This window comes from Selaginella moellendorffii, unplaced genomic scaffold, assembly GCF_000143415.4.
Source record: "Selaginella moellendorffii unplaced genomic scaffold, v1.0 SELMOscaffold_77, whole genome shotgun sequence".
Lineage (NCBI taxonomy): Eukaryota > Viridiplantae > Streptophyta > Lycopodiopsida > Selaginellales > Selaginellaceae > Selaginella > Selaginella moellendorffii.
The window spans coordinates 169269-185877 of record NW_003314338.1 but is presented as its reverse complement, the minus strand read 5'-3'; the positions used below and the strand labels follow the sequence as shown (position 1 = coordinate 185877).

The 16609-nt window shown below is 52.7% G+C and overlaps 5 protein-coding genes across 5 annotated transcripts; 3 read left to right on the top strand and 2 right to left on the bottom strand.

The window, feature by feature from the left end:
• Positions 1-5: 5 nt before the first annotated feature.
• LOC9642496 (WRKY transcription factor WRKY24) lies at positions 6-1838 on the bottom strand. Its single transcript, XM_024660716.1, has 5 exons — positions 1405-1838; positions 1259-1336; positions 607-1205; positions 378-536; positions 6-312 (listed from the first exon to the last, which is right to left on the bottom strand). Exons 1-5 carry the CDS (start codon positions 1699-1701, stop codon positions 120-122), a joined length of 1326 nt encoding a protein of 441 aa, XP_024516484.1. The 5' UTR covers positions 1702-1838; the 3' UTR covers positions 6-119.
• Positions 1839-1948: 110 nt separating this feature from the next.
• Positions 1949-3645, top strand: LOC9642495 (vacuolar protein sorting-associated protein 26B). The gene is made up of 12 exons (XM_002986881.2): positions 1949-2044; positions 2105-2179; positions 2244-2318; positions 2370-2442; positions 2494-2538; positions 2605-2716; positions 2775-2844; positions 2905-2949; positions 3012-3067; positions 3128-3303; positions 3362-3527; positions 3565-3645. Exons 1-12 carry the CDS (start codon positions 2042-2044, stop codon positions 3566-3568), a joined length of 900 nt encoding a protein of 299 aa, XP_002986927.1. The 5' UTR covers positions 1949-2041; the 3' UTR covers positions 3569-3645.
• On the top strand, positions 3576-5474 carry LOC9642060 (pentatricopeptide repeat-containing protein At3g53170). The gene is made up of 2 exons (XM_002986880.2): positions 3576-5148; positions 5239-5474. Exons 1-2 carry the CDS (start codon positions 3576-3578, stop codon positions 5472-5474), a joined length of 1809 nt encoding a protein of 602 aa, XP_002986926.2.
• Positions 5456-8756, bottom strand: LOC9642494. The gene is made up of 16 exons (XM_024660714.1): positions 8569-8756; positions 8319-8513; positions 8188-8265; positions 7977-8138; positions 7763-7926; positions 7492-7710; positions 7316-7442; positions 7074-7262; positions 6932-7018; positions 6713-6882; positions 6539-6658; positions 6256-6481; positions 6144-6203; positions 5919-6092; positions 5755-5864; positions 5456-5698 (listed from the first exon to the last, which is right to left on the bottom strand). Exons 1-16 carry the CDS (start codon positions 8740-8742, stop codon positions 5533-5535), a joined length of 2421 nt encoding a protein of 806 aa, XP_024516482.1. The 5' UTR covers positions 8743-8756; the 3' UTR covers positions 5456-5532.
• A 33-nt stretch (positions 8757-8789) lies between these two features.
• On the top strand, positions 8790-10458 carry LOC9642493 (probable ADP-ribosylation factor GTPase-activating protein AGD8). Its single transcript, XM_002986879.2, has 7 exons — positions 8790-8891; positions 8946-9064; positions 9132-9513; positions 9579-9836; positions 9896-10021; positions 10073-10183; positions 10248-10458. The coding sequence occupies exons 1-7, from the start codon at positions 8817-8819 to the stop codon at positions 10353-10355; spliced, it is 1179 nt and encodes a 392-aa protein (XP_002986925.2). The 5' UTR covers positions 8790-8816; the 3' UTR covers positions 10356-10458.
• Positions 10459-16609: the final 6151 nt, after the last annotated feature.

Sequence of the window (16609 nt, the reverse complement as noted above, 5' to 3'; positions counted from 1 at the left end):
TGGGATTTTAAAACCCAGGCGGCCCAGGTTTAGGGTTTTCACTTTATATAAACTGTCCCCCAGAGTTAGGTTGCTGCATTTTTGCTGGTTAGTCTAGGCGTAAGCTAGGCTACCGTACTCTAGGCGGAGAGAGGAGGAGCAGGGAGGAGCTTTGTGCTAGTGGTGGACGTGGAAGCGGCGCCGCCCCTGGCAGCGGGTGTGTCGTGGTCGTGCTTGCCTTCGTACGAGGTGATGACTGCCTTTGGATCGTCCGCTGCTCTCTCCACATGCTTCCTCACGGGGCACCCCGGGTTTGTGCACCTGTAGTAGCTCCTGGACACACGGCGAGAGTTTAAACCAATCAAAACCAAGATCTCCTTAGCTAGAAACGAGCTCACCTTGGGTTGGGATTGCCTTTGACAACCTTCTGCCCGTATTTTCTCCAGCGGTAGCCGTCGTCGAGCACGTCCACTTCGCTGTTGGTGTGCACCACAACGGGTGCCTCGCGGCTGCCGCTGCCGCTGCTTCTGCTCGAGGCATTCATCCCGTCCCGTCTCCTGCACAAGCAGCATGGCGACTCAGGTGAGTCAAGTGTCTCAAGCTTGTCTCAAAGGCATTCTTTGTTACCTGCGCTTGGCATCCGGCTCCTCCCCGTCCTCCGCCTCTTGCTCCTCCTCCTCCTCCTCCACGTCGCTGCTGTTGCTGTTGCTGGCATGGCGCTGGGCAGGCGTGGGGGTGGCGCCGCCGGGCACAAGCACCAGAGTCCTCTTGCTGCCGTCGTCCGGTTGCACGCGGGTCACCGCCAGCCTCCGGATCATCTGCGGCTTGGAGTGGCTGTGGTCGCCTTTGTACACAATCTGCGTCGTTTCTCCAGACACGGAGCGCTCCACCAGCTTCTTGGCGGAGCAGTCCGGGTGCGTGCAGCGGTAGTAGCTCCGCGGATTGTCACACCCCTTGACCTGCTTCTGCCCATACTTGCGCCAGTTGTAGCCGTCGTGCTCTGGAGCGGGTGTTGATGCGCTTGCGCTTGCTCTTGTCACCGCAGGAGCAGCAGGCACCAGAGCAACGCTCGTGTCCTCGTCTTGCTGCTCCCCGTGCTCGTCATCCTCCTCCTGCTTGTTGCTGTCCGCTGGCTTCTGCTGCTGCTGCTGCTGCTGCTGCAACACTTGCGCGTGCGACTGGACTTGTGCCAGAAGTTGGCCGTGAGACACCCCTCCCAAAGGAGACTGGAAACAAGCAGGGCATTAGTAGATTTCCCTGGAGAAGAGCAACAGCATACCAGTGGCAGTGGAGACGGCGGAGGATGCCATGCCAAGGGATTGACGACATGGAAACCCGTGGTAGGAGATGGCTCTGCCTGAGGCACCAGGCCGTTAATGCAAGGTTAGACGGCAGCACGAGAAACGAAAACAAAGACAGGCTTACCAGCGCCGAAGAAGAGAGCAGCAGCGGCGAGTCGAGTGGCGACGACTTGAAGCGCGAGAGGATCTTGGGCGATGGCGAGGCGAGCGCCCCTTGCAGGAGGCTGGTGAAGGAAATGGAGCTGGAGTCGGGGTCCTGCTCAGCTAGGAAATTGGCCACCACGCCCATGGGGCTGCGGCTCAAATCGCTGCTCCGCAAGAGCGCTTCCACGGAGGGCCGGGGCGGCAGGACTGCCAGGTGAGGTCTGACCGGCTTTGACACGACGAGACCACCGCGCCCGCTCCCTTCTCCTCGTTCCATCCTGGGCGCTCCCTAGGGTACTGCTATCTCCTCACCTCCTTCCTCTTCCCGGGGGGCCTGAGCTTATTTATTAGTTACCTTCCTCGCGGCCACTTCCCACTGCGGATGAATTGCTCCCTCCCTCCTCTCTCGCTCCCTCTTTCTCTCTCTCTCTCTCTCTCTCTCTCTCTCTTTCCTCTTGCTTCTCGTCAATGGCCTGGGCCGCCCATCGTCAACAAAATGCTGACGTGGTTGAATTGACCAGCGAGCACACGTCGCGGGTTCGAGTCTCGTCCAGAGCACACGTCGGGGGCCATTCCGTCGGGGGCCATTCACAAGAAAGAGTGAGGAGTTGCGGCCAATGGTAACACTTGCTCGATCTCGCTTTTTAACTGTTGTGACACAAGATTTGGTGCGCGCGCAGAACTTCCTTGTGGGAGCCTTCAGCCCGCTGGCCAGCGTCTCCATCGAGCTCGCGGACGAGGACACGCGCAAGCATGTAAGTCGATCCAAAGCTCTCAAGATCGATCCGCCAATCAATCACGTGGACCACGAATTCCCAGGTTACCCTCAAGAAGGAGAATGGGCAAATGGCGTCCGTGCCATTGTTCCGGAGCCAGGACAGCGTCGCCGGCCAGGTTTGGTTGATCGCTTGGAGCCGCATTCGTTGCTAATAGTGCCTGTCACAGGTGAGGATCGACCCCCTCCCGGGGAAGCGGATCGAGCATCAGGGCGTCAAGATCGAGCTCCTGGGTCAGATAGGTGAGGAATTACACTTAACACCCATGGATGTATTATCTTCTTCTTTGGCAGAGCTGTACGTGGACCGTGGCCACTTTTACGATTTCACATCTCTTGGTAACCTGTTCTCTACTACCTACTAGCTTGGCTTCTTACCATCTCATCCGTGAGCACTGGCAAAAGTCAGGGAACTGGACGTGCCAGGAGTGATCCACGACCGCAAGATCTATCCGTTTGAGTTCTCCACCGTGGAGATGCAGTATGAATCCTACAACGGTGTCAATGTTAGGCTCCGGTAAGGAAAGCTGCCCCCGGCCCCCACTGTCCTTGACACCTTGGTTGTTGCCTTGCAGCTATGTGCTCAAGGTCACAGTGAGCAGGAGCTATGTTGCGGCCAACATTGTGGAGCACAAGGAGTTCTGGGTAAGCACATTCGTTTGTGTCTTAGAGAGTGCCATGATGAAAAGCTTTGTTGTTTTGAAGGTCCGCAACTTCAATCCCCATCCAGAGATCAACACCAGCATCAAGGTATGTCTGCCCCTGTCACTCACTCTCTTGGAGCCTGAAGTAAGCTGGTTTGCAACGCACAGATGGAGGTGGGCATCGAGGACTGCTTGCACATTGAGTTTGAGTACACCAAGAGCAAGTACCAGTGTTTCTCTACCTATTGTGTGCTGGGAGTTGACTACGTTGACATCGCTCGCAGGTACCATCTCAAGGACGTGATAATTGGGAAGATTTACTTTTTGCTGGTGCGCATCAAGATCAAGCACATGGAACTGGAGATCCGGCGTAGAGAGTCAACCGGCTCCGGGCCCAACACTCTGAACGAGAGCGAGACGCTGGCCAAGTACGAGATCATGGACGGGGCACCAGTCCGGGGTAACTCCATTCACTCTCACTCGCACGACAAATGACATGCATCCGCTGCGCTGCGCAGGTGAATCCATCCCGGTCCGCCTCTTCCTCAGCCCCTACGATCTGACGCCCACGTACCGCAACATCAACAACAAGTTCAGTGTGAGGTACTACCTCAACCTGGTGCTAGTGGACCAAGAGGAGAGGAGATACTTCAAGCAGCAGGAGATGCTCCTCTTCCGAGCCACGTAAGTACTTGCTTTTCTGCTGCCATATGCTATATAGCTAGGTAATGCATGTTTCATCTGCGGGAGCCATGGCCGGCCTCTTGGCACCTCGCTGCTGCACTTGGCAATGGGCGATGGACGAGGATGTGTGTCCAATGCGGCAGCAGCAGCAGCGATAGCAGCGGCGGAAGCAGCAGGAGCGTGCGGCCCAGCCGCTTGCAATGGCGGGAGACGAGGCAGGACAAGCGGTCGGCCAGGGAGGCCATGACGGTGGCAAACCGGGTCATGGCGTCCGAGGAGGCGAGCTTGCGCAAGAGTATGGCCAGAAAGGCGAGCAAGCTGCTGCCCAGCTCGCTGCTCGACATACTGTCGGACAGGATCCAGCGGGGCCAGTGGGAGGCGGCGCTCAAAGTGTTTGAGCTCCTCCGCTCGCAGCAATGGTACCAGCCATACGCCGGCACCTACATCCGCATGCTGGAGATGCTGGGCAAATGCAAGCGGCCGGACGAGGCCGCCTCCCTCTTCCAGACCATGCTCGCCGACGGCTGCGGCCCCAGCCGGGAGGCATTCACGGCCCTCATGTCCGCCTACACGCGCAGCAACCTGATGAGCACCGCCATGGAAGTGCTCCAAGCCATGAACGCCACCCCGCACTGCTCGCCTGACGTCTTCACCTACAGCCTCCTCATCAAGTCGTGCTGCGACTGCGGCCAGCTGAGCCGTGCCGCGGACCTCCTGGCCGACATGACCGCCCGAGGCATCCAGCCCAACCGCGTCACCTACAACATCATCCTCGACGCCTATGCCAAGTGCGGCTCCCTCGACAAGCTCCACGACCTGGCGCTCCAGATGCTCCAGTCGCCCTCGCCCTCGTGCAGGCCCGACCACTGGAGCCGCAACGCCATCGTCAAAGGCTTTGGCAACCGCGGCGACATCCGGCGAATGGAGGAGTGGTTCCAGAGGCTGACCACGCCCAGCGACGGCCCCGACTCGCTCACGCTCCACTCGCTCATGGCCGCCTACGCTAAGGCCGAGATGTTCGACAAGATGCACGCGGTTGTGCGCTACATCCACAGGTACCACTACCAGGTTGACGCCGTCACCTACAACATCCTCATCAACGCCTATGGCCGTGCCGGCCGCAAGACGCAGATGCTCAAGACCTTCACCAGCATGAAGTGTGGGGGCGTCCGGCCCGACTCCGTCACCTACTGCACGCTCATCAACTTCTACGGCAAGTTTGGGATGCAGCGCAAGCTCCCCAGGCTGCTGGAGCAGATGAGCATGCACAAGGTCCAGCCCGACACCGCGCTCTACAACTCGGTGCTCGACGCCTACAGGAGGGCCTCCGACATCAGCAGCATCGACCGCTACTTCGCCGCCATGCAGGAGCAGGGATGCAAGCCCGACCACCTCACCTACAACATCCTCATCCAGGCCTACCGCTCTCAGGGCCTCACGGACAAGGCCGACGTCATGGCTGTAGAACAGGAGAAGCTGAAGCAGCGGGACTCGATCAACAGGTTGTTTGTTTCGTCGCTTGAGCCCCCAAAGACTAGATCCAGGCTCGACGCAAACGAGCTGAGAAGTTCTTCCCCAGCCATTTGTTTCAATGCGGACAGAGAGGGCACCCAGGTCATACGTACACACAAAAGGCCATAGTAATCTTGTCACGAGCTCGGCACTCGACATGGAAGACGCAGTGTTCATAGTCGTTATAAAAACTATATAGATTTGGCGGTTGAAAAGCCTCGTCACTTTCTTAAGAGGAGTCCCCAATCCGACTGCCTGCTGAGCCCTTCCTACCCAATGATCAAAGTTTCACAACATCTCGCTGCCATAAGGGTCGTTGTCATTTTTGTGAACGTTGCTCTCAAGTCTTGGGCATGCCTGGACGACACTCTGACAATGCATTTCTTGGTCAGCCACCAAGGAGATAAGGTGCTTGCTGACGATCGAAGACGTTAGGTGTTTCTATTATTTCACAGGTGCCAAAATTGTGTTCCTCAAAAGCTTTTCGTTTGCTTTACCATTTGTCACCTGAAAGTGAAATGACGAGGAAATATATGACAAAGCCCGTAAGCAATATCACCCCGTAAATCAGGGCCTGGGAGCTCTGGACTGGTATCGAATGCTCCACATGACAACACCTCATCCGGTCTCTCTCCGTTTCCAGGACATGCTCCACATAGCTGCAGCATGGGAAACCAATCAGCACAATGCGAGGTTCCTTTCTGAATCCACTTACGCTTTGGCAAATGTCGTGTATTGCAGCAGGTGTGTGGAGTTTTCATGTGCCTCCAGCAGTTCATGATTGTACAAACGAGACGACACTTCCACCAGCTGCGTCTCCAGTTCCTGAGTCCACAAACAGTTACCAACAGCCAACACAAGATAGAGAGACGATCTTACATCCAGGTAAGTTTCCAGTTGCTGGACCAGCTCGTGCGGAATTGGCATGGGAAGGTTCGTAGTCTTCTTGTAGAATTTGTCGAGCCACAGTCCCGCAACAGACTGTGGCTTCTTACCCTTCACAGGCTCTCCAAGCGGAGTTTTCAGGAACTCATTTGTGAATGATTGGATGCTCTGGTAAAGGCCACGGTCAGGAAAAACAAACATCTGCTTTTGCAACCACACCTCTGTGGATTGTCTTATAGCTCGAAGAGCTTGGTCCACGCGTGCATAAATCGAATTCCGCTGTTTGAGAGAATCAGATTAAGGAAAATCTAACAAAGACCACACCACGTACCAACGCCGTGTCAGTTTGTAAGCTGCTAATCTTTGCTGCGTTAGAGAAGGGACCAAACGGATGATGACCGGAGCCCCAGAGCCAGTTTACCAGGGGACGCTGATGAACATGCGATGCTCTTTCATATGGTGCCACCAAGCCTCCCACCACGGCAGCCAGGCCAGCAATGATGTGTCTTTGAGGATTCTTTGGAACTGCTTGTATCCTCGCCGTCTCCGAAACATAGCTACCACATAGCCACATTATTAGTCACAAGAGAGCATATAAGATAAACGTAGCAGACCTTAAATTGAAGGGATCGCTTTCGTGCTGTACAACAAAAACAGCGTCGTTACTTGTCCAGACAGCACTCTCTCCTTGCATGAGAAGTTCCTCATCGAGTCCAGCCAGTGACAACACAAATCTGCAAGAAAATACATTTTAGAATGGTGCAGGAGCCCTGAGAAGAAAAACTTACACGGGGACAACTCTGGTTCCGTAGGCTTTCTTCACATTTGGAGGATTTTGCAATCTGGATTCCGCTCTCTTATTTTCCTTGTCTTGCTTGCTGCCGTACCTCCAATCCTGTCGAGAAGAGGATTTGATCACTGGGTCGCGTTTGAACTGCTCCTCATCTGGCTCCCCCTCCTGCAACATAAATCGTTCAGAAAATTTCATTGCATTCAAAAAGAGCAACCATGTAATTGAAGAACTTATTTGAGAGGGACGGCTCCGCAAGTTCAAGAAGCCCCGACGCTAGAAGATCGGCAGAAAGTTTGAACTCCTGCATCAAACTGTACCAGTAAGATGATTATTTGCGACATCGATAACAAGTGTACCTCTCTTAGAACAGAACCATCAAGGTAAGGTTTGATCCGAACTTGATACCGTCCGTCCTTCGTAGTCTCATGAGTTGACAAACTGCGATATGCTTTCCTAACAGCAATTGCCAGCTTCTCGTGGTCATGCAAGTTATGTGTTCCTCCAACGACAACTACCTCCTGCCCCGGCTCGGCCAGTTTCTTGACCTGACAAAAGTCCGGTAAAGAATGAGCAATACATGTCTCAATGATGCAGATACCTCTCTCTCGATTGCATCCATGTCTATTGTATCGTTTCCCCCGGAATGAAGTAGAGTATTTTGTTGATGGTTTCTCAAGATTATGACAGAAACCAGAAGCCTCTGCGCAACGTCCACTGTTTCATACCTGCTCGAACCACTCGTTAGCCGATCGTAACGTAACAATAGATGCTCACCTGACATCTGGTGATATCAAGTACTCAACAGCAGATGCGACAAGCGCAACAAGTTGGCCGGAGAAAACACTGTGTGCTTTTGTGTCTTGGATCGGAGACCGTCCTCGAGGAAAGAAGACGCTTTGCAACCTCGGAACCGTGTTGTATCCTACACTGCCTTCGTTCGAGTCCACTTTTCCATATGCACAAGGCCCAGCCGCAATATCAATCACGGCATACCTGAAAGAGAGAAGTAAGCTGGACATATGCATTCTACAGTAAGCACTAGCACCTTCCAGAGCTCAGCCAAAGCTGCGTCGACGCACCTTCGTTGTAGCGATACTTGTAAATATAGCCACCTTCTTGTTCCCTCAGCTGTTCAGGTGTGAGCCCTTCAATTTTCGAGGACAGTGTTGCATTGTTGACGTCGACAGGAATTCGAGGGTCCATACGCACCTGCCAAACCATGTCAGGATTCAACAGCTATAAGTAGCAAATGGCCAGACCTTGTCGAGGTTAAGGATAAAAATCGCAACCGGCAAGTGTTTGTGCGTGCTCGTGTTGGCATCCGGTTCTACACCAAACAGGTAGCTGTACAAGCGGTCGAAAAGCGGCTCAACTTTGGTGGCCTCCACCTCGTACAACGGAAGCACTTTGCCAAACTCTGTCTAAACCCCAGACATAAGTTGAGAGGACAAAGATGCCAGTAAGAACAACCTCTCTTGCAGTCGAATTGGTAGCCACCATGGCCCCCTTGAGATGGCTCTCGACAGTCAGAAGTTCGATCTGGCCGGCCTGTAACACACGAAGAATTGGCCCAAAAGGAAAGTTTTGATGCTCGGCTTTACCGGCATGACGTTGTAGTAGAGCTTGTGCTCAATGTCGAGACGCTGGCCAGTCTCCAAGCAGGCAGGCCTGTGGCGGGGAATGCTCTGGTTGAGCACATTCTTGAGCTTGACCGCATCCAGCGTGTAGCGGTAGCCACCATCGCCATTAAATCCCAGGAGCACCACATTTACTTCCAGAGGGACCTCGAAAGGGACCTGGCGCCATGAATCAGCCCGTCTGATCGATCGAATCAGGGCGTAGCTAGCTCACCTCGGCACGAGAATGCAGGAAGCGATGAACATCGAATCGGATGCTGTCGCTGATGTCCTGGAAGGCACCGTGGTGGAATTGAGGCGCGGAAGCGTGGCGGAACACATCGCTGTAAGCTGCCAGCGCCTGGATTACTCCGGTGAGCGCCAGGAGGAGCAGCAGGACGAGCCCCATTTTCCCGGATCGATAAACCCTAGGCCCTTATTTAGGGTAACCAGGAAGGGAGGAGGAGACCTAGATCTAGGCTCATGGCTGCCGGAGGGGACGAGCACTGGGAGAGAGACGCCGTGTTCAGGCGGCTCAAGGCCAAGGCGGACAACAAGGTACTAAGAGCGCCATACCCCTAGCTTAGCTTTGTTTCCTTTGTTTTAATGCAGGTGTGCTTCGATTGCTCCACGAAGAACCCAACCTGGGCATCAATCCCCTATGGAGTCTTCATCTGCCTCGACTGCTCGGCTCTCCACCGCAGCCTGGGCGTTCACATAAGCTTCGTGAGGTGAGCGATCGAGTGAGAGAGTGACTTGGTCTCGATTCTTGTGACGAATGAGAATGGCTCTTCACAGGTCCACCAATCTCGACTCGTGGACACAAGATCAGCTCAAGCTGATGCTTGTTGGTGGGAATGGTCGTGCGCATGCCTTTTTCAAGCAGCACGGCTGGACCGACGGTGGCAAGATCGAGTCCAAGTATACGTCCAGAGCGGCCGAGCTTTACAGGCAAGTTCTCGCCAAGGATTCCGCCAAACTTGACACAGTTGCGAGCCCCAAGCTCGGGCCTGCCTCACCGCACTTTGACGACGAGCACGTCGAGAACGATGCCGCGCTGCTACCCCCTGTTGTCACTCCTGCTGTCGCCCTTCCCAAAAAGGCCTCCGCTGTTGGCTTGAGAAAGATTGGAGGTGGAAAGTCGGGTGGAGGCCTGGGTGTGAAGAAGCTCACCACCAAGGTTGTGTTTTTCAACTTCCCTTGGCCGCTCGCTCGTATACTGAAAACTCTCATTCCTGTTTGCAGACTAGTGACAACCTGTATGATCAGAAGCCGGCAGAGACAGAGACAGCAGCAGCAGCAGCGGGGGCGGCGCCTTCTCCTGCGGTTGTGCAAGCTGCTCCTGCTCCTAGATCTCGTTTCGTCTATGCCGACGATGACGATCCACCTGCCGTGTCTACAAACTCCGGGCACGTGGTGGCACCGTCCAGTAAAACCGACTTTTTCTCCGACTTCAGTTCCGAGGCGAAGAGTTCCTCCCGTTCCAGTCGATCTAAGACCCAGGTACCGATCTGAGTAGCAGCGCCATAGTAGATTGATCTTATCACACTCCTCGTTTACAGGTTGAAGAAAGTGACGAGGCTCAACGAAAGTTTTCAAATGCCAAGTCTATATCCTCTGCGCAGTTTTTCAACGATCCCAGCAAGGTTGCGGATGTAGATAACAACGTGCGCCTGCAAAAATTCGCGGTAAGCTTGTTTTTGACACGGACTAGTTATCCCTTGAACACTGGCTTGCAGAACTCGTCGTCCATATCAAGTGCCGACTTCTTCGACCGAAACGAAGGCAACTCCGTTGCATCGTCCGCAGATCTGACCGCATCGGAACTCGTGACAAGATTATCAATGCAGGTGCGTGAGAGAGGCTTGGTTGTGTATATATATATATATATAAGTGACCTGGGTGATTTTTCAGGCCTCTCAGGACATGTCCGCGTTGAAACAAATGGCTGGCCAGACTGGGAAGAAGCTCAGCTCGTTTGCGTCGAGCCTTCTTGCAGACATACAAGACCGGATCCGGTAAGAACTGTGTGTAGCAGATGAATAGAAACGGAGAGAATAATTGTCTGTTGTCTGTCACTCTGTTTTAAAGGTTCCCGAGTGAAGTCTCTCCGGGGTTGCCTGGATAGTGCATCTAGACTTAGGGGTACCGTTGCCGCCTCAGCCGACAGCCAAGCGTCGAGTTGAGTCAACCTTGTGCATGCTCATGCGCTGCATGCAAACTCGTAAAAGTCGACGAGCGTGGTGTTTGTTGTAACCTGTGGCACGATGTCGTGTGTCTTGTGCCGTTGCCGGGCGTGGTCAGCCTTTGGAGCGATGCTAAAGCCTTGGAGGAGCCATGAGGAAATCAACTAGTCCAGAAGGCTCCAACTGTCACCTGAGCAGGATACCAACTGTGAAACGAACAAGAGAGTGAACCTTAGGCCAACCTCCCAACCCTTAAGGCGCTATGGCCTTAAATCCCACAGGCCATGGAATATTCTTGGAATATTCTTGTGGTTCTTGTTATTATCCCCTCCCTCATGACCCAGCCACATACACTAGTTTCGAGAAGTTAAATGAGCCTCACATGAAAGGAGTCCAAGGCAAGATGGCCATGGAGAAAAGATGTGCAAACAGCAACACCAATGTCACGACAAATGGCCACGAAAGAAAGAAAGCAATATGGCTTTCTCACATGACAATACGGTCATAGAAACAAGAGAATGAGAATAGAACAAATAGCTCAAATCATATAGTAATATGGTTATAAAACTCAATTCTCCCCTTTCTCAGGAATGTCATCCAAATTATAACCAAAACTCGGAAACACTCTTTTCACGTCATCCTCATGTGAGACACAAAATCCCTAGGCCCCAAAGTGGAGCCGGAAGGGTGCCATGTGGTAGTGGCTGAAGTGAGAGCCAAACGAGCGTAACACGTTTGGACCAAAAGCTCCGACTTAAAAAGTCAAGAGCGGGAGTGGAACTCCCAAAGAAGTGCTCGAGGAACGAGCACGAAGCGAGCAAAAAGCAAGGCTCCAAAAAGGGACCCAAAAGGACCAACACATGACACGTGGAAGTGTCCGAGATGGACTCGAGTTGGAGTCCGAAGTGGAGTCCGAGATGGACTTGAGTTGGAGTCCGAAGTGGAGTCCGAGATGGACCCGAGTTGGAGTCCGAAATGGAGTCCGAGATGGACCCGAGATGGACCCGAAATGGAGTCCGAGATGGAGTCTGAGGTGGACCCGAGATGGACCCGAAATGGAGTCCGAGATGGAGTCCGAGGTGGACCCGAGATGGACCCGAAATGGAGTCCGAGATGGAGTCCGAGATGGACCCGAGATGGAGTCCGAGATGTACCCGAAATGGAGTCCGAGGTGGACCCGAGATGGACCCGAAATGGAGTCCGAGATGGACCCGAGATGGACCCGAGATGGAGTCCGAGATGGACCCGAGATGGAGTCCGAGATGGAGTCCGAGATGGAGTCCGAGATGGAGTCCGAAGTCGAGACCGAGACCGGGACCGAGATCGGGACCGAAGTCGAGACCGAGACCGGGACCGAGATCGGGACCGAGATCGGGACCGAGAACGAGACCGAGGCCGAGGCCGAGACCGAGCCCGAGCCCGAGTCCGAGTCCGAGTCCGAGTCCGAGTCCGAGTTCGAGTCTGAGAGGGTGAAAGCCCAAAGCGTTCGTCTCTTAGACCCTGGGGGGTTTGGTGAGCTCCAAAAGTATAGTAGGGGGAGGACTGCAGTGGAGCCAGTTTGGCCAGGAAAGGCCAGTTTGGCCCAGGAAGGCCAGACCCAGTGTTGGGTGATGAACTGACCACTGGGAAGTCCAAGACTAGAGTGAATACGGACCGACAAGAGGGGTAGCTTAGTGAAGTGTTCAAGAGCCGGCTCTAGTTCCCCCGGGAGATCGATTGGCCGATGCTCCCAGTCCAAGTGTGGGTGGCACTACCTACTTGGATACCAGGCGTGGCTCAACAGAACCTCGCTCTAAGCCCATGGCTAGAGCACCTAAAGGCGATAGGTGGGGAGAGTACCCAGGTGGCTCGCGTAAGGCCACGGTGTTCCGAAATGTCGTCCCAAAGGCCCAGACTATGGAAAGGAAGAGGAGCAGTCCTCTGGGGTAGTGACCAAGGACACAGTCGTGTGGTGAGGAAGTCCCAAAGGACCATGGGACTTAGTGGTCGGGCTTGTGGGCCTCGATTCAGTGGCAGTGTTGGTAAACACGGCCAGGGGCAGAAAGGGACTTGGTAGGAACTGACAAAGGGACTTTGGGGAAGGCGATTTCCCAGGTCTGTGGGCATCCTAAGGATGCTAAGGAGTGGATCTAGGATGACCACTCGTGAACAGATGGCCCAGTCTTGGAGAGACGGGATGATGATGCAAGTGGTATTGAACCACTAGTGCAGCAAAGGTGAATGGGCATGGCCTTAGCGTAACGGGCCGAGATGTCAGTGGTACCTTGGGTGTCGGTCTTCGGACCGGACACGTGGAGCACTTGGACCAGGTGCAAGTGTTGAGTGGCATGGATGCCATTCTTGGGGCTAGCAAGTCCCAAGTCCTGAATTGGACTAATGGAGGTTGCGAATGAGACTCCTCCAAATGGTCGGAGGTGTGGTTAAGTGACTAAAGTAGAATGGAAAATTTAGTCGCTTACAACTTGGTATCGGAGCTGTTCCTTAGTCCGACTTTTATTGGTGCTCAAGTATATCACCACTAGTGTTGGCATCGGAAGGTCCAAGGAGTGGGCCTATCCTTGAGGAGCAGCAAGTCGGGAAGACATGGCTCTCCATTACAGTTCATGTGTGAACTTGTAGACGAGGTGGTGGATAGAAAAGGGCCAATAATGGAACGACTTTGGGATCTTGGGAACAGTGCAAGGTTTTCCTCATTGAGTTGAGGATGTGATCCGGATGAGCATTTGTCTCAGCAAATTGGCCAAGGTTGTTGTGGTAAACAACTAAAGTTGGGATCACGGGAAAGATAGAGACTCCAAAACAATAAAGGAGTCACAAGATTATCCTCATATAGTTGAGGTTGGTGCTCATGAATGTGAGACCAAAGGTAATGACCGTGGAAGGTCAAATACGGAAGAGGACTCAAGTCCTTGAAATGGTAGCCGGGGCTACCTTTAATAAATGATGGAACAACCTAAGGAGTTGGGGGGTGTACTTAGAGATGAGTGGTATTCTCATCACATGAACAAGTAGTCCTAAGGGGCAAAAGTTGCCCCCAGAGAACAAAATCAAGTGTCGGAGTAACACTTGTGAAAATAGTCCTTTTGAGTAGGACAGGAATGCAAGAAGTGTATTCCAGTGAGCTAGTGCCTCACAAGTAGGACCTTACGGGTCTGTGGATTAACCAAGTCCAAAACTGCTGGATGACTCAAGTAGAGTCAAGGGATGGTCCTAAAAGGACTGATGGAAGCATTTGGACTAAGGTGTGTTGTACCCCACAAAGGATGGGGGGGGGGGAATCATAGGATCCAAGAATGAGAACAGAGGGTATCTCATCGATGGCAAAATGTGCCATGCTAAAGTTATGGGAAAGGTGTTCCCAGAAGAAAACAACTTTGACATAAAGTTGTGTGTGACCTCTATGGTGCAGTGCTAATGGATGGTTGGCATGAGAAAGAGCGGTGTTGGTCTTGGCAAAGACTTAGACACGAAGGGGAAATGTCATAGAGGTAGGCTCGTGGAGCCGATGGTGTGGAGACACCAAATGTGCCAAGGTGTGATACCTTGAGGCTATGTTGGTAGGTTCATAAGAACCCCTTGCCAAAGGAATCCCAATGGAAATGGGAATAGCATAGCCTAAGTTGCAGAGGATGCAGTTGGGGTGTGGTGACCCAGATAATGATGGAGGTGTGAAAGCACCAAGCAATGAGTTGTAGGACTTGACAACTATGAGGCAACTAAGCAAGAGGTGCAAAATAACTAGTTAAACGGGTAGAAGGTAGCTACCCAAGACGTCTTAATAGCATAAGGAAGTTGGATATACCCTTACGGGGGATAAGTTGCTTGTGTTGCGATATAGTAAGTCAATGTCATAAAAGGAAATACTCATTGTCAAGAAAGCCATCATTGGGACACCCGAACACTCTAGAACACCAGAAGGTGGTGTTTGATGTCGCGAGGGCAATGGATAAAGCCCAAGGGACTAAGTCCCTAGCGAATGATGGATAGAAGGTGCTATCCAAATGTCCAAGGTTGCGGAGACAGGAGAGGACTGTCTACCTGAGTTGGACAAAGCCAAAAATGGAATTTTGGCAAGGCTAGTGATGGGCATGTAAAGGCCCATAAGCAACAATGTAATCCCAGTGTGTGGGATTATAAGGTGAGCATACCCGGATCGAGGAACCACTCCCTAGGCTATTGGGTAGGTTCATCCCTAAGAATACTTGCTAAAGCGTGATAGAAAGTGCAAAGCTATCCTCCTGGTCTGGAGGAGAATGACCAAAGGAAAGGTGTGAAGCCAAAAAGCAAGAAGTAAGGGGATAGAACCGAACTATAGGAATCAAAGGGCATAACCAAGGTTGGTTATGCCAGCTGGGAGTGGAGAATCAAGTGGGGGCTTGAGGGTGTTGCCGCTAGCAACTGTGATGCCATGGAGAGTTTAAAATATGGAATTGTCCATGATAGACTATGTGGCATTTTGAAGGCTTGCAAAAAGGGAGGCCTTAGCAAGCTGAGGGACAGAGTTCCTTCAAGGTTCCCAAAGACGATTCTAGGTAGCTTAGTACCTAGAAAGGCCAAGTGTAAATGGTTCATGGAACGCGCGAAATCAGAGTGGCGCAGCAGAAGCGTGGTCTTGAAGCTTGCCATGAGGCAAGGCTATCAAGGTTAGGGAAGTAGTTCCCGAGTGTTCAAAGAGGGGGCTTTGAACGAAAGTCGATGGTCAAGGACTTTCACGCTTATGCAGGAACCATGTTACAGTGGTCGGAGGACTTGCCAAGCGAGATTGGCACGTCGGGGGAACAAATACCCTAGTTGAAGGTGATAACTTCAAAAAGGGTGGGCCATGGGGCCGAGCATGGAGGAGTCCATGCATGATCACAGACGTGTCAAGTGAGAGGACTTGGCAGTGTGGAGGAACTAGGTTCCTAAGTTGTGATCTGTAGCGCGCTTTAAAAATAAGTTGGTGCACCGGCGTGGGAGTCACGCCAGGCATCTTGTGTGATGCCATCCGTAGATGCATATACGGAGGTTGGGTTCGAGTCCTGACCCTCTAGTGCTTGGGTTCGAGTCCCAAATCACTAGGGCGTGGTGATGGTTTGGAATATGAGGACACTCATATTTCGGTGGTCATGGACTCTCAGTGGGGAGACTGGTTTGGGCACACCGCCAAGCGAGGGATGCCTCGGAGTCGTGATGCACGGTTAGATTGCTTAGTGTGAAAGCTCGGCATATCTAACTTGAACGCTTTGGTGCAAGTGGCACCAAGGACGTGGTGAGTGAGATGGGGACACCTAATCTCAGTTGCTATGGACCCTTGGCCGGAAGGGCTGGCTTGGGCGCACCGCCGAGTGTGGGGGATGCCCCCGGGGTCGTAGTTAACAAGTTAAAGGTCTGGAAGACCTAGTACCTATTAGCAAACCTGTTAAGGTGCCGAGGTGAGATCACTAGGTGATCTTGTGGCTAAATAAGGACAAGGTCCTTGTTTGGGTTAAGGAATAAGGTTCCTAGTTCAAAGTGTTGATTTGAACTATTGATGATGGTGTGGCTTGGTCAAGGTGACCAAGTGGGAAAAGCACCTTAGGGAAATGAGCTATGTCATCGCGATGGCATAGTGTGTCCAAGGAAAGTAGTCTCTAAAGAGACCCATGAGAGGGTCACAAAGTTGGGCCGAGGATAGAGCCCACAGCAGAAGATGCTAAAAGAGACTTACTAGGGGTGAACACCCTAGTCTTGGCAAAGCAGAGCCTTTGCTATGGAATCAAAAGAATACCTCAAGGAGGGAGGTAGAGATTCGATGTTGTTTGATGCAACAATCAACGGATAGGAGCAAAAGATGAGTGGCCAAGATAGGGCCGTGGAATCCCTGGGAAGGAATCCAAGTGAGAAAGTTAGGCGAGGAACACTAATGTGTTGGACGCTAACAAATTGCGGGAAAGGAAGTGTGTTTCCAAGGATGGATTCCGAATTGCTCCGATTTGGTGAAAGTGGAAGCTCCAAGGGAGGGAGCGGTAAGGTAGCCAAATGATAGGGCCATGAACAGCCCTAGCACAAAGTATGATAACTGGAACTTTGGCACGAAATAGAAGAGAGGATGATGGTGCCCTCGAGTAG

Bases quoted from the DNA above. Each gene is read 5' to 3' on its own strand.
- LOC9642494 (XM_024660714.1), bottom strand. From the start codon at position 8,742: ATGGGGCTCGTCCTGCTGCTCCTCCTGGCGCTCACCGGAGTAATCCAG. The intron at 8,139-8,187 runs GTTGTTCTTACT...TCTGGGGTTTAG, and splicing joins CCAATTCGACTGCAAGAGAG to ACAGAGTTTGGCAAAGTGCT. The intron at 5,699-5,754 runs GTAAGTGGATTC...CCCATGCTGCAG, and splicing joins TACACGACATTTGCCAAAGC to CTATGTGGAGCATGTCCTGG.
- LOC9642060 (XM_002986880.2), top strand. From the start codon at position 3,576: ATGTTTCATCTGCGGGAGCCATGGCCGGCCTCTTGGCACCTCGCTGCT. The intron at 5,149-5,238 runs GTACACACAAAA...AAAACTATATAG, and splicing joins AGAGGGCACCCAGGTCATAC to ATTTGGCGGTTGAAAAGCCT.
- LOC9642495 (XM_002986881.2), top strand. The intron at 2,443-2,493 runs GTGAGGAATTAC...CTTCTTTGGCAG, and splicing joins CGAGCTCCTGGGTCAGATAG to AGCTGTACGTGGACCGTGGC. The intron at 2,950-3,011 runs GTATGTCTGCCC...TGCAACGCACAG, and splicing joins AGATCAACACCAGCATCAAG to ATGGAGGTGGGCATCGAGGA.
- LOC9642493 (XM_002986879.2), top strand. From the start codon at position 8,817: ATGGCTGCCGGAGGGGACGAGCACTGGGAGAGAGACGCCGTGTTCAGG. The intron at 9,065-9,131 runs GTGAGCGATCGA...GGCTCTTCACAG, and splicing joins GTTCACATAAGCTTCGTGAG to GTCCACCAATCTCGACTCGT. The intron at 9,837-9,895 runs GTACCGATCTGA...CCTCGTTTACAG, and splicing joins CCAGTCGATCTAAGACCCAG to GTTGAAGAAAGTGACGAGGC.
- LOC9642496 (XM_024660716.1), bottom strand. From the start codon at position 1,701: ATGGAACGAGGAGAAGGGAGCGGGCGCGGTGGTCTCGTCGTGTCAAAG. The intron at 1,337-1,404 runs GTAAGCCTGTCT...CTGGTGCCTCAG, and splicing joins TGCTCTCTTCTTCGGCGCTG to GCAGAGCCATCTCCTACCAC. The intron at 313-377 runs GTGAGCTCGTTT...CCGTGTGTCCAG, and splicing joins AAAGGCAATCCCAACCCAAG to GAGCTACTACAGGTGCACAA.